The following is a 23,149-nucleotide window of genomic DNA, read 5'->3' as shown; positions in this document are numbered from 1 at the left end:
GTTGTATACAGATATACCAATCCAATGAAGCAACTCTCTTCCCCCTCTTTTCTCTAACAAAGACAACGCCTGTGGCCAGTAATTATAAGGGGCGTTACCCCCGTGTTTTCAGCACTCAAAGTCGTGGAGTTTGCGCTGTTTTAATTACTCATTAACCCGTTGGGGTGTTTTAGCGTACACGCCCACAAACACCAAATGGTCTCCCTCCAATCCAAGAGCTTTTCATTATGACTTTACCAGAAGGGGGAGGGGGTTTATGTTTTCATTGGTGGAAATTCTCTGTCTCATCAGGCACTCAAACCCCCGTTATAGCCACCCACCCCCCTGGGGACCGCCATTTTCATTTAATTGAATTTCACCTGGATGGAAATTCTGTGTCATTTGAACTTCTTGTATTTATTTTTTTCCCTTTTTCTTCCTCCTACCAGCAAGGAGAATAAATTGTTCTGGGGTAGCGGGGGCCCAGGGTGAATGTGTGACGAGCAGAACGAAATGCCAATGCGTCGATACTTGGAATAGAATTGGAGTGAACGAAGGAAAGGGGTGATGCATGTATGTAGCTTTTCGGTTGGAAGCCGTGGAACCTGGGGGAGGGTTGAGAGGGTGCACTGTGAGAGATGGAGAAACTCTCTGGTGTAACCATACAGGGACGCGCATGTGTATTGATAAAAGGCGAGGCCAAGGCGACGAGAGACGCAAAGGAATGCATTCGTGTATGTTTTATTTATTTATTTTTCTTTAGTATGACGAGGGGGCGGCCCAAGCGATGTCTAGGAAAATCCTGTCGATAATATATGCATGTCACAGAGTGGGGGGGTTCCTTCAAAATGGAATTGCATGTATTGTTAGAGACAATAGAATGAATTCGATTGGACAATCAGTCTGATTTATTTTTTCTTTCATTTTTTTTCTCATCTACAGATGTCGAAGCGCAACATCACGTATGAATTTAATGACAATGTTTGAGCTGTTATTTTTTTATTTCTCAAAGCATGCAGATACAGGGCTTTCAAAAATTCTGCAAATGTCGACTTGCGGAAAATACTGGCGCGGGTTTAAAAAACGGATTCCGCACCCACTCCGGATATGAGAAGTCTGTGTAAGCATTCACATTGCGGTTGAATTCTAACATCGTTTACTCCACACGTGGTGGAGAGAGGAAATTGTCGTGCAAACTTGTCTGACTCTGCATGTGAATTTTCTCTTGCAAAATCTGGAGTATTTTAGTTTTAAAAAAACCTCGGAACATCTTTGTGACAATTGACTATTTTAATCTCTCTTGAAGTTTTCAAAGTTAGGAGCCAAAAAATCGGTAAAAAACCCCTCCTAATGATTCCAATTATCTAGAACGAAAGAGGGAAGAAGACTAATGCATAATTTCACCCCCATACATGCCTATAGAGCGTAGACAAAAGGGGCGGGAGGAGAGGGGTTAGAATCTTTAATAGGAGCATTCTCCAGGATTCCATCAATCCCCTCTCCCACTTCTTCACTCAACTCCCCAGTCAATCTCTCAGTGCCATCCACCCCTCGCCCTTCATCCCCAATAAGTGATACGATGTGTGATCACGTTTGCGCTAGCTGTCCACATACCGACATGAAGTACCCTCTTTCTCCCTCTCCACTCCTGGCTCAAGACAAACTGTTAAAAACGAGAGGAGACGATAGGGAAGGACAAGAGGGCGGAGTGATACGTGAGACACAAAAAAATTTAAAAATGTACCAGTGTCTTTTAGCAAAGTGAGAGAGGGAATGAGGGCTGGAGAAACGAGTAAGAGCGAATGGGGGGGGGGTGGCAAGAAGGAGGTGGAATCGTAGACTGGCATAACGATCCCGTTTAAACTCCCCTACTCGGTTTCCTTAACCCTCTGTCATCCCCACTCTCTCTCTCTCCGGCTGTGATGCCTTGGCCAGTGGATTTGCAAACTCTGCGTGTATAATTGTCCAAGAGGTACCTACTCAGCTTTCCCCTACACTGCTCCCACCACTCCACACGTGGAAGGAGTGGCTCTCCCCCCATATCCCCCTACCACGACAACCAGGCCGGTGGTCCATCGGGCACGCCTGTCACACAGCATCCAAGCTCTCTTCTCCCACTGCTCCGTCCCTCTCCTTTTTTCACTCATTGACGTTGCTCTGCTCCCCTCGCAGCATCACCTTCCCCACCTCCCACACTGGCCTTCTCGGCAGACGAAACCCCGTGAAAAGCTAACGAGACAAGGGGGAAGGGGTTATACTAAATAAAATGAGAATTACCACCACCACCACTACCACTACCACCACTACCACCACCACCATCACCACTATGTACAACCCCCCACGACACCTGAGCTTTATCCCATCCCACGAGACACTATGGGATTAGTTAACCCTCTGGTCGTATTGCCAGACGAATGCCCACGTCATCTTTGCAAATAGAGTGATTGGATTTTTGATGGACACGGGGGAACGTTTTCAATCGATTTTACAATCAAGTTGACGAATTTCAACGGCATTTTTAATTTACAGGAATATACGAAATAAATTGTTTGAAAATTAACACTGAAGTGTAAAAAAAAATGTGAAATTTCATGTATATAATAGTGTCATTGAATGCAAGTTAGAAGTTCAGGTTGCACAGAAAATTCTATAGTACGATACAGTCATACTACCTTCATTCCCTCCAATTTACCTCCATGAAAGCCAATGAAAATAAATATTAAATTCAATTGAATGTGATATTCAATTAATCACCTCTTAACTACCAAAAAATGCTGACAACAGATTGTTTTCGTTATTACAAAAACATCTTCTAATAAATTTTCTTTTTTCATTCTTATCTCCGTCAGTATTTTATCCATTAAGAGCAGATGAAAGGAGAGAACATTGTGTAATAGCTCAAACAAAAGCACCGCAACATTCAGTAAAAATGAAAAGGGATGTCTTGGCAGAGTACGTCACGGTGGAGTGACGATGCTCGAGTATAGAAAGGGTGACTAGACGCATTCCTCAGGCATTGGCCTCGATCAGATCCTGTGTCACTCGGTTCATTAAGTCGAAGTAACAGCGTGCCCAGGTGTTCACCGGAGACCAATAACTCGGCCCTCCATTGCTTCTCTTTCCCTATTTATTTTTTTTTTCATTTTCATTCCTCTTCTATACATATAAACCATCACGGACCTCATCGTTGCACTCGGCAGCACACGCTGTCAAATGACCTGGAACATTAGGATCATAGCCAAAATTAAGAGCTAGAAGCCCCATACATTTATACATTCTTAATCCGCAGAGAATGGTGGCCTTCATAGAAAAAATATTATGTTTGTATTTAATATTTAAACATTCTATTTCCGACAAAAATACAGCAGAAAACATCAGATAAATGATGAATCAAATCAAGGGGATCATAAAGATTCCAAATAAATTATTCATTATTTTTGCTGGTATCATTAATGAGGTGACAAATGGCACATTAATATAACCAATCGCTCACTTGCCCCATCCCCATCAAATTTATCTCAAAATATTCAAAAGAATGACAAGAGTGTTTCCAATATCTATCATTCAATTTCTTTCCCTCCGCACCTTCACAGAAAAAAATTCCCCGTGAAAACAAAACAAAATGCCCCACGTTATTTGCAAACAATAGCTACCCGCCAGTAAGCCCCTGAGGACTTGACTGGAATTCTTTAGATGTCCACCAACGATACGCATCCCATTAACATATTATTGCTATTATTAGGTAAACAATTCACCCTCGATATTCCTTTAGCCGATTTCTCCGCTACCTCTCGGCTCTTTAACACTAAAAATTGAATAAAGATTCACGTGATTTTGCCACAACCACTATGAGGTCGACTTTACGAGTAGCTGCAGCGAAAAAACGATACGTGAACGGTTGCTGGATTTTGGTTGGAGGTGGGGAGAGGTGTATACCTTTGAATCGGAGGGAGATTATACGCGGTAGAAATACGAACTGAGGAGAGTGGGCGACTACGGGAATCTCCGTATGATCTCTCTTGCTTGTATTCTGGTGCGTTTGAAAATTCCGGTAGGGGTTGAGGTACATTCAGAAAAGATGGTTGAGAGGAAAAAATGTGAAAATAACGCGATAAGTATCGATTCGCGGGTGCAAGGTTTAGGTGCCACTCGATAGTATCGTGTTACGCGTAAAAGACTCTTCGTTATGCGATACTCACGTATAATGATGCTACTGAGTAAAAACGAGCATAAAAATGAAGAAAGAGAAAAAAAAGGAGAACCTGGGAGTGGGAAAAGTTTGAGTAGAACGTGAGTGTAATGGCCAGACAGACGGCCGTTCTGAGGTATCTGAATCTGGCACAACCTGTGAGACAGAAAAGATTAATATGTAGCTCTTGTTTTTTTTTTGCCTATTGAGGTACCTCCGAAATGATCATTGAAAATTTACCCCTTTGACAAAATAGATTATTAGAATATGACTTTGGAGATCCTCGTATAATACTGGAGTGTATTACATTAGCTGTGCCAACTTTAGGTACTGGCTGCCTGGCCAGCATGCAGACTCAGCATCGTACGTGTTTTGATTCTCAAGAAAAATCAAAATGTCGTGGTGATGAGGAAAAAAATATGGCTGTAAGCGAATGGTAGGAGTGAGGAGGTACACTGGAGATGGGCAAATTAGCCCGGACATTCCATTAAAACTCGGGATATTTAATTTAGTTACTCCTTTGATCTTGGAATTTTTTCTCTCAAGCAGTAGATTTTTTATGGCTCTATATACCCTGCCATCTGCATTATACGATAAAAAGTTCATAAACTGAAGACCGTGGATTTTTTAAATAAGCTTTGGAGCTTTGAATATACAGAAATTGAAGAAAAAAATTTTTTTCTCTCCAAAAATTAATTTGTGTGGAAAGATCCAATTTGTCTCCAACTACTGAATTCCATGCTTCCTTTTATATTTTACGAACTTTTCAATTTTTCCCGGGAGAACTGATAAGATTTTGTTACCACTCCCTCCCTCGCACCTCGCTTCATTATCCGAAGGAAATCCGAATGTTCGTTGGAGGTATAATACGTGAAAGATGGTGAGTACCGAGATAGTGGCTCCTCGAGGGCCCCCAGACCGCGTGCCGCCTGGTCGCCAAGCCGCCTCACCAAATTAAAGGCTTGCTCTTAGTCCACGTATACACTTTAAAAACGTAACATCGGTAAAAAAAATGAATGAGGCCACATGCAGACAATGGCAGAGGAGGACCTCAAGAAAGAGAGAAAGAGGAGGAACGGTGAATTAATTGTCGCTCGCACGCCGCCGCTTGGTACTACCGCGATCCTCCAGTCTGATTTGTGGCCCGCACGTGTGTCGTCTCCTCTCTTCTCACTCTCACCCCATTCACTCCTCCCCAAAGAGAAGAAGTAAATCGGCATAAAAATCACAGCGTAAATGTTAAATAAGAAAATGGAAACGGAGTTAAAAGGGAGTTTAAACAATGCCGATCCCACCCCTTTTATTTTCCTCATGCTCCTTGATGGCCATCTTCTTATATTTCGATTCAATTCCCCCCTCTTATTGTTTTTTGTTTATTATTCAATGTTCGCTGGGAGCTGGGGGCGAAGGGTGGGCAGGGTTGCTCGTTAATTGATGGCACCGAGGTAAACGAAACATCAGAAAAGAAGGAGAGTTGTAACTCTTTCTCTCCAAGGCACATATACACACACACACACACACGCACCCACACACTAGCGTCAAGTCTCCCAAAAAGAGAGGAGCTGTGCCCTTGGGCCTTATTTATATCAAAGGACTAAACTGAATTCACGATCAAAATACCCGCGTTCCACGGCATTGATGGATCACCCTGGTCCAAGTAACTGCCCTGTCCTATACCTGCTATCCAACTGGTATTTTCAAATGAACCGCCTTTTTCCATTGGATACACCCTTGCCAACGATGGCCACCCTTTTAACCCCCTTTTTGTAAATCCAAATACGAGAGAGAGGCTTGAATTGTAACGAATTCGAATGGACCTCGGCAATCTTCAAATGAGAAAAAACATTTTGTATGGGTTTTTGTTTTTCTGTGCATGAGGGCTTTCAGTATTAAAGTTTCATCCCAAATGCTCCAGTTTGATGTTATTTATGTCGATCAGGGATTTTTAAAAGGGTGACTGATGTATAGAATATGGAATTGGTGAATTTTAGGATTTAATTAAATTCTCTGATCGATTTTCGTATTCTTCTGGTAGTGGAATGTTTCAAGTGGAAATTACGTTTTAAAAGCCACTATGTAGAATCATTAAAACAGTCTACTTTTTTGAAGTTGGCCTCCTAAATAATGAATTTTTCCCATTCAATTAATGACTCCAGCTTATTAAAAAAGTTAATTGGTGTGATTGAGTGTCTTAGTGAAAATTAAATGTTTCCTCTAACGGACGAATAAATGTAAATAATTTTCATGGCAATATTATTCATTTGTGCAGATTACTAGGACGTGGCTCTATGCACGTTTTCTCGTCGGAGCAGTTTCAACGTCTCTTAGACGCCAGTGGCTTCTCGGGACCCTGGCATTCCTTGATTGATCTCGGCGCTGGGGATGGTGCGACAACGGCGCATGTTGCACAATTGTTTGACAGAGTTTATGCCACTGACATATCCGCCCCGATGAGGTGGGCTCTTGCCAAAAGAAAATTTACGTAAGTCCCTGGCAGTTATCGAAAGTACTCCTTCCAATGATTTATGCGTTGTTAAATCTGTCGTCATTCCAGGGCTAACCATTTTTATTACCCCCACCACCCCCTTCCTCTCCTCCTGTCTGAACAATGCTCGATCTACTAATTGGTCGTTATCGATGAAAATCAATTGTACGAGTAAATTTAATTGCCCTCACACCAAATGCTCTCTGAAGTTGACAACTTTCTGAAAATGGTACTTATTTGCCAGTGAAAACGTTTAAACGTAGGAACGTTGAAACTTTACGCTGAAATTGATTGGAGTGAAACTTTACGATGCCTTTTATATAGAAAACTTCATCCTCGGTTAAACCCCCCTACCGCCGGCCGGTTAATATGAACGCCCACAAGCTTTCCTATGACAACATGCCGACGATAATTCACAAAAACTCCTCGGTTTCTGTATTTCCTTAATTTTTTCAGTTAAAATTCCGCTAAAATAGTAAGAACTAAAGTGCAGCTATTGATCATCCAAACAATTGAATCATTCCACCATGTGCAATTATGAAAAGTATAAACAAAAGTAAAATATATATAGCCGAAATTAGCCTCGTCATATGGAGTTGATCCTAACATTATACAGTCATAAGTTAGTAGTTGCAGAGTCATAAAAATCTTGATGGAATTGTGACAGTGATAATAAACGAAACCTGGGGAAAAATCAATTTTTATATGGATTTGGATTTCCGCGGACTTATTCTCCCCCGTCCAACTTTTACAGCACTCTTTAATAGCCTATTTGATCTTCCTAGTGTTCTCGACGTCGATAAATGGGACAGCACTGCTCCCTTCAACGTTATTCTCTGTTTGAACCTTCTGGATCGTTGCGATCGTCCAAGTACTCTGCTGAGACAGCTGAGAGCAGCCCTCGCTCCGGGGGGTAGACTTGTGATAGCACTAGTACTTCCCTTCAGCCCATACGTGGAGGTTGGTGAGCGTGGTGATCACAAACCATCTGAGTATCTACCAATCAAGGGTACTGGCCTGGAGGGACAAATAGCTGGCCTAGTTGACCGGGTTTTTGGCCCTGTTGGCCTGAGATGCTTGGCTTGGAGCAAATTGCCGTATTTGTGCGAGGGGGATATGGGTCAGGCGTATTATTTTCTCGATGATGTTGTATTTGTCCTGGAGAGTCATGAGGTAAGCGTTTCCTTGAAGTTTACTTTTCAACGTTACCCAAAAAATCTTATCTCCAAGAAGAAAAAAATAAAAATAGTCGGTTAATTATTGTGCCCTTCAGGAGGAGACATGTAAAAATGGTCTGCGAAGGGAGGCAGAGCTTCAACCGACACCATATTAAATCAATGGAATTGAGAGTAAATGGAAAAGGCAAGTCACAGTTGTAAAAACTTTTTTAATAATCAATACGACGAATTAATTGTGCAGGAATACAGGAAGAGTAATACTGGCAAGCGACGTCAAACTTTTTTTTTCAGCAGTGCAGACACGTCAGTAGCATTTTTTTGTGTACAATTATTATTAATAATTCGTTTTTACGGACTGATTCAATACATCGTCAAGCTATCAAAGACTTAACGATCATTATTTCGATATATTCATTTATTGTTGGATGATATGCTTGATTTCTACTCATGCAGACAATGATACTTTAATGGTACGTTATTCTTTGATACCAAGACACAAGAACGACGGTTTGCTTTTACTCAATACATTTGAATGTTATCTTTTGAATTCCATCAAGATTTACAGCTTTTTTTGGCTTTTTTCACATTTTTTTTTCTTCTTGATACACAGTGGTACGGTGTAAACATCAACAGATAATTATAGAATACAGTCGAAGCATGAATTGATATCACCATTCGATATTGGAACATTGCAGCAGCTCAAATAATAACAATTTTTTCCATCTCATAAAAAAACAGCAATTTTGCAAAGTAAAAACAATAAATATTTATATAATACATACACAAAAATCGTCAACAAACTTACGTACTCTTAGTTTCATTAAAATTTTTGGAAAATTTCATATCAGCCGAAACATTTATCTCTCAAAACATACAATTTTCCTCACAATCTTATCCATAAATAATTATTTATCCTTAAATGCTGCCACATTTGTATCATTGATTGATAATTGCCACGTGGTACCAATGAAAAATAATAAATTTATGAGATGATGGAAGAATAATTCATTGATTAAATAGGTAATATTTTTTTCATTGGCAACAGTTGACTTAACCTGCCTGTGGAGCTTAAAATTCACCATTGAAAAATCGAGTAGTTTTCGAAAATTTCAAACATGAAACGTACAAATAAAACTTCAATATTCCATAACAAAAAATATATCTAGCCTTATTCGCTACGTAAATAAATAATATAAAATTTTTTAGCATCATTACGTGTCATCAGGTGGAGTCCGTCCATCCCGGGGTAATACAGCCATTACTCTTAATATTTATTGACTTCTCTTTAATTCTCATTATTTATAATAATTTGTCATATCCAAAAACATCAATCAACCCCGGGCGAATTTTATTTCTCTAAAAATATATATTACAAATACTGTAAAAGTTTGTGTTTTTTCAGTACATTGCCAGTAGCAAGGCAAACAAGACCCCCTGATTGCACCAATAAGCACCACTGGCAGGAATTTTTCATTTAAAAAATCAGAAAAGGAAATGATAAACAAAGAAATATTAAAATATCAATATTTTGTAAATCACGAGTCAATTCAAAATCTAGATAGAATTTGTTTTTCATCTTTTTTACTACCCACTTTTATCACAGTCCACGCATGACTCATTTTTAATCGCCCACAATCACCGAAACGTCCTAAACGCCATCACTCTTGAGCAAAACAGTCTGGTCCTTATAAAAATGTTTTTTTTTTCCAATCCACTTTAAATGACTCCAATGTGACTAGAGAATGAATATGAAAATGTAGTAAAATGCTCAGTCCATCTTTCGTGGTTCACACAAGTCTTCCAAACCACTGGCTTTTCTGGAAGATCAATAGCTCAAATGAATTTTAATTCAATAATATATATTTCAAGCAATATTCTCATACTTACAAACTAGGTGGAAGATATGTTGGGCCAGAATGATCTAATCTGTGTTTATCCTCATTTTTCCAGCTGGACACAGGAATATGCGGAGGTGGAAGAAAGCTTCTCAAAGACTGCACCAATTGAATTGTGTCCACCAATGCTAGATGAACGATAAAGGCATTTTCAACCGATCTTGATATATTTTAAAAAATATATGAATATCTACGGGTAAGATTAGCACTGAACTATTGTCGTCCAAGGTCAACAAAGTTAATTAATTAAATTTCTATGTCTCTCAACGAGAAAATACCGTTATGTACTTATTTAACGCAACACGTCTAAATTTGATAATTAACCTTTTATGTTAAAGAATAATTTCATTAACAGACTGATTTATATCAAGATATATATGTATACAAAAGCCTTTGTGTCAATTTTTAAATGAAAACCGTGTATTCACGTATATGTTTTGCGTAATATTGAGTCATATTGACCTATTTAAAAAATGTTGAAAAAAAATATATATGTATATCGCTAATGATATCAATAGGAGTAAAAGGAAAATGTAATTACTTTTTTGCAAAGCCTCCGACTGTTTCCCATAGGGTTTGCACATAGCGGGACGTACACAAGCCTTCATTCTCGCCATGTTCTTCATAACTTCGGCGAAAGCTCGAACAATTTTTCCCCCACCGTCTAAAAGCAAATGAGTAAGCAAAAAAATGCATAAACTTGTCTCTCAAACGAGTTTTTGAAAAAGAGTTTCAAATTTGAGACATGGCAGAATTTTTGCAATGAGACTTGCTTTAGCACTCAACTGGCTCTGCACAAAACTTTTATAATTAAAAGTTTTCGAGGCTGCATGAATATCGAGACATTCATTGAAAACTTGTTGACATTCAAAATTGACTTATCTCATTTTATTACTTTACTACGAAATTTACGGAAATGTTGAAAGTAAAAGAAAATTACTGTCAGCGTTTGTGGCTGCTGCACGAGGTCCTTTTTCCTCAATGGTCCAGGCCCCATTGTGCAGTGCGAGAAGATCTTTGTTGGCATTTGTAAGTCCCTGAAGATTTCCAAGGCCAAGTCCACTAAGTCCCTCAAGATTATCTAAATTAGATCTCAAGAAATCTGTGATCTTATGATCGGGAATTTGAGTGTTAATCATCGACTCGTAATGCTGTTTACCGATGGCTTTCTTCTCCTGTGACGAAGGCCGATGGGGAATATTTAACGATGGACGACTGGGTGGACGTTGAAGATTCATCTGATTGCCGCCGCTCCGAATCTCCGAGAGATCGGACGAGGATCCTCCCATGTGACTAGCATTCGCATTACTTAAAGCCTGAAAATCTGTGTTGTGGGGAAAACGGAGCATTGATGCGGCAGCTGCTGCTGCAGCAGCCTCGTTGTCCTGGATGTAGGTCGGTGCCATGTGTCCCATTTTCTGAGTCAATTCCAGCTGATTCTTGTAACGGCAGGCGGGATTCGGGCAATTTTGGACCACCTCGATTATAAACTCCTTCTCCATCCCGAAACATTCACGACCAATTGTGTAGGACTCCATAACTGCTCGTACTGTGTTCTCCAAACCCAGGTGAAGGCCGTGAGGGCCGTTCATATGCTTCAACATCACTGCATTGGCAAAGTGCTCGTAGGGAAGGATGATTTTTCCATTTTCACGGAGGACTAGTCTGCCTTGGGCATCTAAAGCTACTCTCGATGCCATCATTCTGGAATAATAAGTAAGGTTATGACAGTATTAATATCACAAGAAAAAAATAGAGGAAGACAAGCATCGCTGGTATGAATTTTTGGCAATTTCATGAATGTGCTTTTAAGAATTAATCTTGCAAACCTACTGAAGATAAGCAGCACTGGGCAGCATAGATGCCTCCTTCAGTTCGGTAAAGCACTGCAATAACTCAATGCTCGGATTCCATCCCTTATTTTGCAAATAAAGCCGCAACAAAGAATACATCGTCTCCGTGACATATCCAGCTCCACTGGCGGCTCCAGCATAACCCGAGCCTCCACCTGGTGGCCCCATCTCCGTTTGCATTCCTTTAGCAACAATGTTTTTCATAGTTTCCGCAAGGTCCATTCTGAAGCATAAGCCACCCAAATTAATTCACTCATCTTCATGATAAAATCAACAAAGCCACTAATTCTTGACGAAATTAAAGTATGATATTCACCATATTATATAGTAGCTGCCTTAATTAGTTAATTAATTAATTTATCATTATTTAAGCCACAAGCACCGCGTATTTCTCTCATTTGTTATAATTGAATAATCGAATTACTTCGAGTGAAATTTGAAAAAGAAAATGATTATGAATTTTTCCACACATGAACACTGCACCCCACCTCGGCCATTGTTGTTTTGCGGGAATGGCGATTTGTGTTTGCCGATGAAAAAAAAAGCTGAGCCACCGCCCCCTTCAAAAATGATTTAGCTGAAAGAGAGGGAGGTATAATGTAAATGTTTTTACTCACCCCGTACCTCAACCACTTAACAATGACAATATTTTTCCGGGGGTGTGAAAAAGTCCCCCCGGAAATCCTCTCCAGCAACTTCAAATCTCCGAAAACCGCACTTTACGTATCAAAGAGCCTCCTATTTTTTCCATTTTGCAAATAGCATAAATCGCGATAATTATTTCCGTATTGAATGATTCGCACGATTGCCGTCAGGGGCGCAAGAGTACGGCCCAGGGGGGTACTTATTCCACGGTTTCGGCGAAGCATATAGACTACACCAGAGGCTCACGCAAATGGTAGTACTAACTCCGGTAGTGAAAGGCGCTACCGTCGAATAAATAATAAATTTAAGTGGGAATTAAACACAATTCTTATTTGATTTTATTTGATGACTGCAAACCTTTATATTCGTGATCTACAAACGACTTCCTACAAAACTAGTTGTAGTTTGAGTGAAAAAATTACCTGCCCCCCGAGAACTGAGTTAATAAAATCTAGAGCACCCACTCTTCAGTTGGTAACGAATCGACACGTTCTTATCCACATGGAGTTCCTAACCTCCAGAAAGACCTCACTGTAGTGTTTGCCCAGGTAGAATGTACATAAACGAATGTATTTACACGTGTGACTAGAGATCAAATAATTATTGATCAATTTTTGAGTGAAACATTTACAAAATGTTGACAACAAAGACGTTCTTCAGAAAAACCAAAAGTGGAAACATCTTCAAGATCTCGAGAGATCACTACCTCAGGGATGATATCTGGTGCGGTTCAGAGGCATGTGACGTCTGCAAGCTCAAGCCTTCAGGAAAAATCCTTGACGAGAATAGCCCAGGGGCCAAGAGCACATTAATCGAAGGTGCATACTACCTTTTGCTAGACACCAATATCATTCTTGACCAGATCCACATCCTCGAGGAAGAAGTCCTGTGCAACGTGGTGATCCTTCAGACAGTTCTGGAGGAAGTGAAGCACCGAAGTTCCAATGTTTACAAATGCCTCGCGGACATAATCACAAATCCAAATAGGAAATTCTACGTTTTTGTTAATGAACACCGCAGGGAGACCTACGTGGAGCGAGTCAAAGGGGAGAGTGCCAATGATAGAAACGATAGAGCGATCAGGGAGGCTACTAAGTGGTACAATAACCATCTGTTCCACCAGGATACCTCGAAAAGGATTAAGACGATTTTGTTGACAGACGATAATGATAATAAGATGAAAGCCCAGAAGGAGGGGCTTTTAGCTTACACGATGGAAGAATACGTTGGATCACTGGAGAATGCAGGACTGGGTTTGATGGATAAATTAAGTAAACGTAATTATATTGTGGAGGGTGGTAGAGGGGAGTCCCTGTTTCCCAGTCATCTGACTCCAGCTGAGATCCACGCAGGTATCAGCAATGGAAAGCTCCTCCAGGGATCATTCAGCGCGTCCAGGGAAAATTTCTTGGAGGGAACTGTGAACGTTAATGGGATAGATAAATTTGTTTTGGTTCAAGGAAGAGTGGGATTGAACAGAGCAGTGGATGGGGATATTGTTGCTTTGGAACTACTCCCAGAGGATCAGTGGACTGTACCCAGCGATATAGTCCTTGAGGACGAGGACGATGAAGATCCTGGAGATGTACTGGATGAGGAGAAGGAATTTATACAAAAGCCAACGAAGAAAGTTGAACCTACACCAACTGGCAAAATTGTTGGCATCATTCGAAGAAAATGGCGACAGTACTGTGGTATATTGCAGCCAAACGCAATCAAGGAGGTTTAAAAACAATTCAGTTTGTCATTGAAATTCGTTTTATCGAGATTATCCCATTTGACGAGTAACTTTATTTAATCATTATTTTTTTTTGTTTATATGATGTTAAAGTAAATCAGTTATTCCGCGTGCTTTGGTGGTGAGCCATACAATTTTTCGTGAGGAAAAAGTATTTACCGTGAAATTACACTTACTTGATTATTATTTTCTACAAAAACATCTCGATCAAATAATTTTTCCCATCAGCATAGGATGGATGGTTTTAATAAGATTGTGGGCCCTTTGGTACAGAATGTTCGACATCTCTTTGTTCCCGCTGAGAGGAAAATCCCGAAAGTAAGAATTGAGACCCGTCAGGCGGAGAATCTGTCCAAGCAGAGGATCGTTGTAGCCATTGACTCGTGGCCGAGAACTTCAAGGTATCCACTGGGGCATTTTGTGAGAGCTCTTGGCAACGTCGGTGATAAAGAAACCGAGAATGAGGTGCTTCTCCTGGAGCATGATGTGCCGCACTCTAGGTTCTCCGACGACGTTCTCAGTTTTCTTCCTAAACTGCCGTGGGTTATTACAGAGTCGGTAAGAGAGTTTTTTTTATTCATAAATCAATCCAATTCGTCGTCTATTGATTCAATTGTAAAAATTATATTGTTAAAATTACTGGAATTCTCGGGTAGAGCGGGAAGATTGCAACTTGTGTAATTAACCGTCATCCATGCCGGGAGGGGCGGAAGTGGTGGAGGCACTGGAATTTTCGAGATCTCTGTTGTTGATAAATTGTTGTTGCTCTCATTATTTGTACTGTAATTGCACTTCCCCTTGGGATATTTCCGAAGAATTGTTAGTTTTCTTGTTGCCAAAACATTGAGATTGTCGAGGGCCATTTGTTTACTCTGGATTAAACTAATTAAATTATTTTGATCTTCTCAAAGTTTTGACTTTGCTTTCAAAGAAGAATCTTACCATTACATCTGAGAGAAATTGCTCCAGGACTTCTGGCTTGCGAGTGCTTTTGATTTTTTCCCAGTGGGTAAACATCGTTTTGTCGAACAGAGAAGCCACTGTCTCCATTTCACGAATTTCTTTCATGACGAATTCATAATCAATTTCATTAATAAAAAGATGGCATTAAAAGTATTGGGATATGTTACCATTTTCTTTTAATTTCTTGAGAGTTTTTTTCAAGGAAATTTTTTCTTTGAAAAACAACATCTGTTGCTGATGCTGCTGGAGAATATTCATATGCACACTTTTTATTTCTCTCAACAAACTCTGAAGCTCTAGGACATTGTCTGTCAGACGCACCTCAAGCATTCTGTGCAAAAATAAATCCCCATTCATTAAAGAAGCGTTCAGAGACGAAATTTCCAAACTTACCCCGGATAATCGTATAAAAAATACTCCAGATTAGTTGCACTCTTAAGATAATTTATCACACCTTCTAATTCATCGCAAACTGCAGGAAGATCCATCAATGAAAAGTTTCTCATCAAAGTATTGTCCCCTTTGATCCTCAAATAATCAAAACTAGCGTTTTCCGGAACTTGTTCCCCATTTTTTTCAACCGCCAAAAACATTATTTTGAAGAGTAATTGCTCCGCAAACTTGAGAAATTTCCAAAAATTGATAAATAAATTTTTCATATCATGCCATTATAACTGAACAAAAGCTGGAGTGAAAATTGTCAATTGTTTTAACAGGATGTCGCCCAAAGGGAAGATTTACGTCACATCGATGTCTGCTCGGTCGATCCCCCCGGCTGCACGGACATTGACGATGCTCTTCATTGCCGAGATTTGAAAAATGGCAACCTTGAAGTGGCTGTTCATATAGCAGATGTATCGCACTTTATTCGACCTGGTACTGCATTGGACAAAGAAGCTGCATCCAGAGCTACTACCGTTTATCTCGTGGATAAGAGAATTGATATGGTGCCAGGTAAAAATTAAGGAGCAGAAATTAATGTTTACGCTGGTGAATGGATACATCGTTATAATATTAATCTCTATTGCTTTTAGAATTACTCAGTTCAAACTTATGCTCCCTAAGAGGCAACGAGGAGAGATTCGCATTTTCCTGTCTCTGGGAGATGGACCATGACGCCAACATCATCAATACTCGTTTCTGTAAATCAATAATTCGTTCTCGTGCCGCAATGACGTACGAAGAGGCTCAATTGAAAATCGATGATCCGAGCCAGGATGACGCGATAGCCAAGTCTCTCAGGGGTCTTAATACTTTAGCTAAGAAGTTGAAGAGAAGACGAATTGAAAATGGGTAAACTTTAATCCCTCTATCACACTACGGACTTTATTTTCAATTAAATATCGACAAGATGTACGATATGAATCCCTCTCTAAATTTACAGGGCATTGATATTAGCATCGCCGGAGATACGTTTTCAAGTGGACAATGAGACACACGACCCGATTGATGTCGAGGCGAAAAAAATGCGAGAAACGAACTCCATGGTTGAGGAGTTTATGTTGTTGGCTAATATTTCAGTGGCAAAAAAAATTGTGGAGGAATTCCCGGAGTGCGCAATGCTTCGAAGACATCCAGAGCCACCGCAATCCAACTTCGAGCCCCTGGTGAAGGCTGGTAAACACCAGGGCTTCCAAATAAATACACTGTCGGGAAAGGAACTGGCGAAATCACTTGAATCAGCTTACAAAGAGGATAATCCTTACTTCAATACGATGCTAAAGATCCTGGCAACTCGGTGCATGATGCAGGCTGTTTATTTCATCAGCGGAATGGTTCAACCAGCTGAATTCTTTCATTATGGCCTGGCCTGTCCCATCTACACTCACTTCACATCTCCCATCCGGAGATACGCCGACATAATTGTTCACCGACTCCTAGCTGTTTGCGTGGGTGCTGATGCCACGTATCCAGAGCTTCTCGATAAGAAGAAGAGTCATGCACTTTGTCATAATTTGAATTACAGAAATAGAATGGCACAGTACGCTGGGAGAGCCTCGGTTGCTCTTAATACTCACCTGTTTTTCAGAGAGCGGGTCGAGACGCAAGCTGGCTATATTCTGTTTGTCAGAAAGAATGCACTGCAGATACTCATTCCCAAGTATGGCTTGGAGGGAATACTCTATTTAAATAAGAAAGGAGAACTTTCAACGGCTAATTTTGTGTATAATGATGAGGAGCACACGCAAACTTGTGGAGATGTTGTGTTGAAAAGTTTTGATCCTGTAGAGGTGCAGTTGAGTCTTGATAGATCTAATGTGCAACATGAAAAACTTGTGTTCAAATTGGTTAAGCCCGAGGTATGTTAATTGCACGGTTTTGCTGTTAATAAATGATAATTTTTTACCATTGACCATAAGCTTAATTATTAAAATATATTTATTCTACAGATACCAGGCTTCAGTGTTTCTTCAAAGAAATCTGAGCCGGAGTCCAATAACGTCGATATGGTAGACGTAACAAAGCGCAAAATTTTAGAGTCCGATGCGGACAGCCCAGAACCAATCAAGAAGAAAGGACGAAAGAAAAAGAACAGATATTAATTGTTATTTTTTATTAACAGTGAAAATGTCTATTTATAACATTGTCTATCATATTGTGGGCACATGCCCAACAACAACGGAAGAATAAAGAAAAACGTTTCATACAGATAGACAGTTATTAATTCATTGTTGCAATTAATTGTAGTTTTTTTTTTGGAGAAATTCATCTTCTCTATCAACATAAAATTATATATTTAATTAATTACCGTAAATTTGCCCGGATTTAGCGTATCCCAATTTTTGAAGAACCCGTTTAATATCGATGTATACAGTGGGATCTTCAATTGTGGCAGGCAGCTGAAAAAAAAACATCTCAGTAATTTTTAGTAATGATAGTATTCGAGTATTTACTTTAAGGGTAATGGTAGTATTCAAGTATTTACTTCAAAGTCTCTCGACCGTGCCAAATCGGCAATAGACTTGCGAATAATTTTCCCAGAGCGCGTTCGAGGCAGCCCCTTAACAGCTCCAGCTAGTTTGAAAGACGCTATGGGTCCTATCAACTGTCGCACTCGACTTATGAGCTCCTGGCTAATCTCCTCCTCATTCTTCGTTGCCTCTGAAAAATTAACCACTCAGTAGTCGATTCATCACCCGGAGGTGATAATTAAACTTGACGGAGTGACAAACCATCCTTCATGACATATAGACACAATGGAACTTCTCCCTTGGTCTGCTCAGGGACTCCGACAACAGCAGCATCCACGACGTCAGGATGGCCTAGGGCGACGTCTTCAAGTGCTGCTGTCGAGATCCTGTGACCCGCAACATTGATTACATCGTCGTCCCTCGCTGTGACGTAGACATATCCGTTTTCGTCGATATATCCTGCGTCCATTGTATCGTAATACCCCTGATAAATTGATATTGCAAACGGTTAAGACGGCACAAACAAAAACAATGACGTAGAATTAAGTTTTTACTTTTTCATTTCACCAAACTGAATAGAATAAAATAAAGTAGAATGGAAAATTATAGAGTTGCAATATGTAAGCAATAAAGATGCAAATATTACTGGATATTTAGAGAAATAAATATCTTTGAATCTGTCTGCTGCTTTGTAAAGAGTAGACATTGTTCCAGGAGGGAGTGGTAGCTTAACGGCGATTCTACCGAGTTCACGAGACGAAGCTAAACTCCCATCCTCCCTGAGAATGTGAACTGTAAGAAAGAATGACGAGAACATAAGTTGGCATAAGCTGAAAGGTAAAAAATTCTTCTCATCGCAATCCTCGAGTAATGTAAATCGTTATTTTCTATATGGGGGCGCTTGAAGAATGAAAAAATATAAATAATTATTGGAAAATCTCGAATTTACAAGTCCAATGTTAAAGTCTATCGATTAAAAATTAAGTACAGTATCATTGCTTCCATCCGTCACTAACCATCGTATCCGGGAAAGGGCATTCCTGTGGTATATAGCGGTGGTTTTAAATTTGGTCCAAAACCAACACAAGTGGCAGTTATAGCGTGACCTGTCTCTGTTTGCCACCAGTGATTCAATATTGGTACTTTGAATATCTTCTCTGCCCAGGCTTTCGATTCACAATCGCAGTGCTCACCCGCAACGAAAATCGTCTTCAATCTATAAAAAAAAATATCCGAATTACATCTTCAAGAGAACTGAAGACTTGTAGAATAATGCAAGAATTATATTAAATTTTTTTATTATTGTGAGAAATCTTAGTTTTACCATAAATCAATTTCATGTAAAAAAAATCACGAATTTGATAAATGAAACGAAAAAAAGTGACAAGTACTTGGGGACTTTGAAATAGCCATTACGTTTTCGTCGAATATTTCCTCCCCAATTTCGTTTCTGGGTCTGCCCTTCGAAGAACTCTAAATACACTGGGTACAGTGAATAACGCATTAACTCCATGCTCTTCAATTATCCTATTGACAATAAAAAAAATAATGATTAAATCTCGGCTCAGTAAATATTCAGGGAAATAAGGAAATCTCAAGATCAGACAAACCTAAAATACTGTCCAGCATCAGGTGTTCTATCAGGTTTTCCCTCGAACATGACACTAGTAGCGCCATAAAGAAGAGGACCATAACAGATATACGATAGTCCAACAACCCAACCGAGATCAGAAGCTACCCACCAGATCGAGTTTTTATCCATCCCATACAAGACCTTCATGGTCCAACAGAGCGTAGCAATGTGCCCACCAACAGGTCTTTGCACCCCCTTCGGCTTATCTATGCGAAGAGAGATAGATATTCGGTACAAATTACCAGGGCATCCAAGTTATTATTACTAGTAAATTTTACTTTTTTTTCTGGTAATTTTCATTTATTTTTTCTCGCTATAGAGAACAATCGCTATTTCCGATTGGCATTGCTTTACGATTATGAGATTGGGGTACCCGAGAAACGTTAAATCAAGTGTGAAAATGCTCTACCCGTTGTTCCGGATGTGTAGAGTAAATAGAGGGGTTCATTCGCCTCGATTGGAACGCACGGATGGGGCTCGGATCTGTTCAACAACTCCTCAAAATCCTCTTGGCCATTTGATAAAGGCGCCTCCCACACATTTCTCCGTTGAAACACAATGCATTTTGGCTTTTCCACAGATATGAGATCTAAAGCTTCGTCAATCATTTTGGTATATCTGAAAATTGCATGGATTTTTTCTCATCGCTACACCATTCCAATGAAATTAAATTCCAAATCGAAGAGTTTTTATTTTCAATTAGTGCATAAGTTGAGCGACTTACTTGATAATTTTTGTAGGCTCCAATCCACAACTAGCGGCAATGAGAACCTTGGGCTCGGCATGATCAATCCTCGTTGCCAATTCCCTCGGGGCAAAGCCTTCAAGTGTTGAAACATTTATTTATACAGTCAATAATGAAAATAGAAGAATACGTAATCGATCAGTAGTGTCTACTCATTATTCAATTCACACGTTGAGGGGTGGGTCCAGGGGCCAAGTAAGAGCCCGTTAGCATACTGATAAGAAAACCTCTTTTATCTTTGCTGCCCTGTGTTGGTTCAGGACGATCTAACGAACCACCTTGAGCTATTATTCAATTTTTCGTGACGTTGAGAATTTACGTGACTCCGAATGATAAAATTTTTGCCGATAATTCGCTATACGCAGACTGATAGAATTAGAGACTTGAGATGCTATTGGTAACTAACATTTGACTTATGAATTGCAATCGCAAATAGAAATAGTATATGAGAATTAAACTTTTCTGTAATTCAATGATTGATTTTGGAAAAAACCGTGTTCCTATAACTACTCACCACCAAAAACAACCGAGTGTACTGCTCCAAGCCGTGCGGTAGCAAGAACAGCGATAATAGCTTCAGGAATCAGTGGCATATAAATAAGTACACGATCGCCTTTTCTCACCCCCATATCAGCTAGAGCGCCAGCAAGTCTCGAAGTCTTGTTCAAAAGTTCCTCGTATGTCACTTTGCGAATGGTTGAGGTCATGGGGCTGTCATGTATGAGTGCTGTTTTCTTCCCATTTCCAGCATTCACATGACGATCAACTGCATTGTGACAGGCATTTATTTCGCCACCCACGTACCTGACAATAAACAATGCTTTAAACATAAAGGAAAACATATTATTGTTCAAAATTGTCCCCCCAAAACTATTTTTTTTCTTTATTTACTAAATTATGGCGGTTTCGTAATATATCGACATAAGTGAGAGGCATTCGTAAAATTCAGTAGAAAAATTGTGGAAAACAAAAGTTAATTATTCTTTTGATGTGCTTGCGTTGGAGAATAATTGAGTTGATGGTGAGGACTCATTACCACTTTGTAAAGGGTGGGTTTGAATTGTCAAGAACTTTGTCCCAGGGCTTGTTCCATTCAACGCATTGGGCTACATCAGCCCAGAATTCCTCCGGCGACTCCATTGATTTTTTGTACGCGTCCTCGTACACCTGATTGTGATATGGATTCTTCGTTAGAATGAAATCTGTAACAGATCACAAGGTATCGAATTACATGTAATTTTTCGCAATGGAAAATTCTTTTTCCATGCCCATAATTATTTATTCATGAATATGCAATGCCTGAAGAGAATGAATGGGACAATTAATTTTAAATGAACGGCGAGTCCACTGCGATTCCGCCATCATAATTCATATTGTATTGCCTTCGTGTTCGAGTGATTAACACCGAAAAAAACTCTCAATCATCCATGCGTGTGCGTTTTCCCCCTGGGAGAAAAAAATTGAACTATCCTTGCGGAGAAGTAGAATATCATATCATTTTTATCCCTATCCAGGGTGGCTGCTGGTTTTCACTTGCATCGTCACGTATCAGGCTCATTTCGGTAGGGATCATTACTCGGAGTCTGTTGACCCCTCTTACCCACTAGTAAATAACACCCACGTGTTGCCATCGCGGTCCCGAACAGAGGGTGAATCACAACCGGTGATGTTACCACTCTGTACGCCGTCTACATGATAATTTTTTTTTTCCAGAATCTCTTGTGAATCGTACGCAAAGTACCGAGTGATATAGGGGATGAACTCTGAACTCTCAGTGACACCACCCCCGATGTTCTTTCGACACTCTCAGCTCCATTCACGTGATTTAATCTTATTTTGAGTGTGAAATTATATAACAGACATTGAAAAATTTCGTACTCAATTTTTGCAAATTATTTATAAATTGATAATTCAATGAAGAGACCGGAGAGATTTTGTAGCCATTATAACTACTGATAATTTTATTGATCAAAAACACAAATTTTCTCAACCAATCAATGAAAATAAAATATTCACCACTCTCATCGGCCATTCTGCTTTTCCTCGTTTTTCCGAAACATGAGACCAATGTTTTCTCTTCCTCCTTCACCTTGGGATGGAGAAAATCTCCGTCCACTGATGACAGCATATTGTCGAGTAATGAGAATTATTATTATTCCAATAAATAAGGCGTTAGGATGTACTGCACCGATAACGCCGTCGAGTGGACGAAGTCCAGTCCATGCACTGAGATTTCTGCTGAGAAGTAGAGAATCCTTTTTCATTACACAATCCAGAATAATTTTACAAAAATTTTTCCAAACATATCACTGCTCAATCTTAATGCTATCGTTGCCATTAATCACTAGGAGTAACGAGTGACGCTATCAGTCCATTTTTTTCGTTGGAGAATAAAAAATAAAATGAGAGGAAAACGTGCAAACCCAGGGAATTTGTCAAACATTTTGACCGAGAAAAGGAGAAAGATAAATTTGAAAAAAGTATTCTTCTTCTTATTTTCTATTTTTTCCCCACGTCAAAAAATCCACTGTAACGTCACTGACCACTCAATATCCTTTATTCCGATATTTGCTCTTCCATCCTTAAAGTTTCTACTCGTACTTTTTAGAGAGGTGACGAAACTAGTCAAACTTGGACACTACGTTAGCTTCTTTGTAAGTCGATTTTATTATTTCCCCAGGAAAAGCTTCCATACGCGCTTTTCAGTTCGTCGAACTTAGTATTTCCCTTTGCAAAGTGAAAGAACCAGAGTAAAAAAAAATCGCTTCGATTTCGTCACCAAGTGTACAGCCAGTGAATACTATGACTTTTTAAACTCGAATTTTTATGTCCTGGCACTCCCGATTGTACTCATACTGAACATTGAGTGGAGAGATGGTGAACAATCAAGCAAGTTTGGCTATAGGACTATCCAACTTGTCACCGACGCTGTTG

General features: G+C 39.7%; 5 protein-coding genes across 12 annotated transcripts in view; 2 read left to right on the top strand and 3 right to left on the bottom strand.

The window, feature by feature from the left end:
• LOC135164751 (protein-L-histidine N-pros-methyltransferase) overlaps positions 1-10,258 on the top strand; it is a 21,195-nt gene extending 10,937 nt beyond the window's left edge. Inside the window, exons 3-6 of the mRNA XM_064125398.1 lie at positions 6,438-6,650; positions 7,439-7,826; positions 7,927-8,015; positions 9,782-10,258. Of these exons, the coding sequence (XP_063981468.1) occupies positions 6,438-6,650; positions 7,439-7,826; positions 7,927-7,986 (661 nt within the window). The 3' untranslated portion in view covers positions 7,987-8,015; positions 9,782-10,258. The remainder of the gene's footprint in view (positions 1-6,437; positions 6,651-7,438; positions 7,827-7,926; positions 8,016-9,781) is intronic.
• Positions 8,021-14,278, bottom strand: LOC135164749 (uncharacterized). 5 transcript variants are annotated; one of them, XM_064125397.1, is made up of 7 exons: positions 12,197-12,376; positions 11,560-11,802; positions 10,886-11,430; positions 10,667-10,807; positions 10,268-10,390; positions 9,719-9,854; positions 8,021-9,648 (listed from the first exon to the last, which is right to left on the bottom strand). In XM_064125397.1, the coding sequence occupies exons 2-7, from the start codon at positions 11,799-11,801 to the stop codon at positions 9,600-9,602; spliced, it is 1,236 nt and encodes a 411-aa protein (XP_063981467.1). In that variant the 5' UTR covers position 11,802; positions 12,197-12,376; the 3' UTR covers positions 8,021-9,599. The 5 variants fall into 5 exon arrangements, with proteins under 5 accessions (XP_063981467.1, XP_063981466.1, XP_063981465.1 ...); XM_064125396.1 differs by lacking the exon at positions 12,197-12,376 and adding an exon at positions 14,139-14,278 and having other exon boundaries at positions 10,667-11,430; XM_064125395.1 differs by having other exon boundaries at positions 10,667-11,430; positions 12,204-12,375.
• LOC135164747 (exosome complex exonuclease RRP44) lies at positions 12,490-17,574 on the top strand. Its single transcript, XM_064125388.1, has 6 exons — positions 12,490-13,947; positions 14,236-14,520; positions 15,642-15,879; positions 15,960-16,218; positions 16,310-17,225; positions 17,316-17,574. Exons 1-6 carry the CDS (start codon positions 12,859-12,861, stop codon positions 17,466-17,468), a joined length of 2,940 nt encoding a protein of 979 aa, XP_063981458.1. The 5' UTR covers positions 12,490-12,858; the 3' UTR covers positions 17,469-17,574.
• LOC135164477 (uncharacterized) lies at positions 14,547-15,614 on the bottom strand. The gene is made up of 4 exons (XM_064124870.1): positions 15,319-15,614; positions 15,093-15,256; positions 14,905-15,023; positions 14,547-14,834 (listed from the first exon to the last, which is right to left on the bottom strand). Exons 1-4 carry the CDS (start codon positions 15,582-15,584, stop codon positions 14,547-14,549), a joined length of 837 nt encoding a protein of 278 aa, XP_063980940.1. The 5' UTR covers positions 15,585-15,614.
• LOC135164748 (acyl-CoA synthetase short-chain family member 3, mitochondrial) lies at positions 17,465-23,149 on the bottom strand. Of its 4 annotated transcripts, none has more exons than XM_064125389.1 (13): positions 22,817-23,149; positions 22,232-22,453; positions 21,252-21,417; positions 20,730-21,019; positions 20,195-20,291; positions 19,880-20,088; positions 19,448-19,676; positions 19,254-19,364; positions 18,854-19,053; positions 18,484-18,629; positions 18,099-18,321; positions 17,852-18,027; positions 17,465-17,765 (listed from the first exon to the last, which is right to left on the bottom strand). In XM_064125389.1, exons 2-13 carry the CDS (start codon positions 22,341-22,343, stop codon positions 17,667-17,669), a joined length of 2,058 nt encoding a protein of 685 aa, XP_063981459.1. In that variant the 5' UTR covers positions 22,344-22,453; positions 22,817-23,149; the 3' UTR covers positions 17,465-17,666. The 4 variants fall into 4 exon arrangements, with proteins under 4 accessions (XP_063981459.1, XP_063981460.1, XP_063981462.1 ...); XM_064125390.1 differs by having other exon boundaries at positions 22,232-22,450; XM_064125392.1 differs by lacking the exon at positions 22,817-23,149 and adding an exon at positions 22,759-22,778 and having other exon boundaries at positions 22,232-22,450.

This window comes from Diachasmimorpha longicaudata, chromosome 7, assembly GCF_034640455.1.
Source record: "Diachasmimorpha longicaudata isolate KC_UGA_2023 chromosome 7, iyDiaLong2, whole genome shotgun sequence".
NCBI lineage: Eukaryota > Metazoa > Arthropoda > Insecta > Hymenoptera > Braconidae > Diachasmimorpha > Diachasmimorpha longicaudata.
This window is presented reverse-complemented; position numbering and strand designations above follow the sequence as displayed.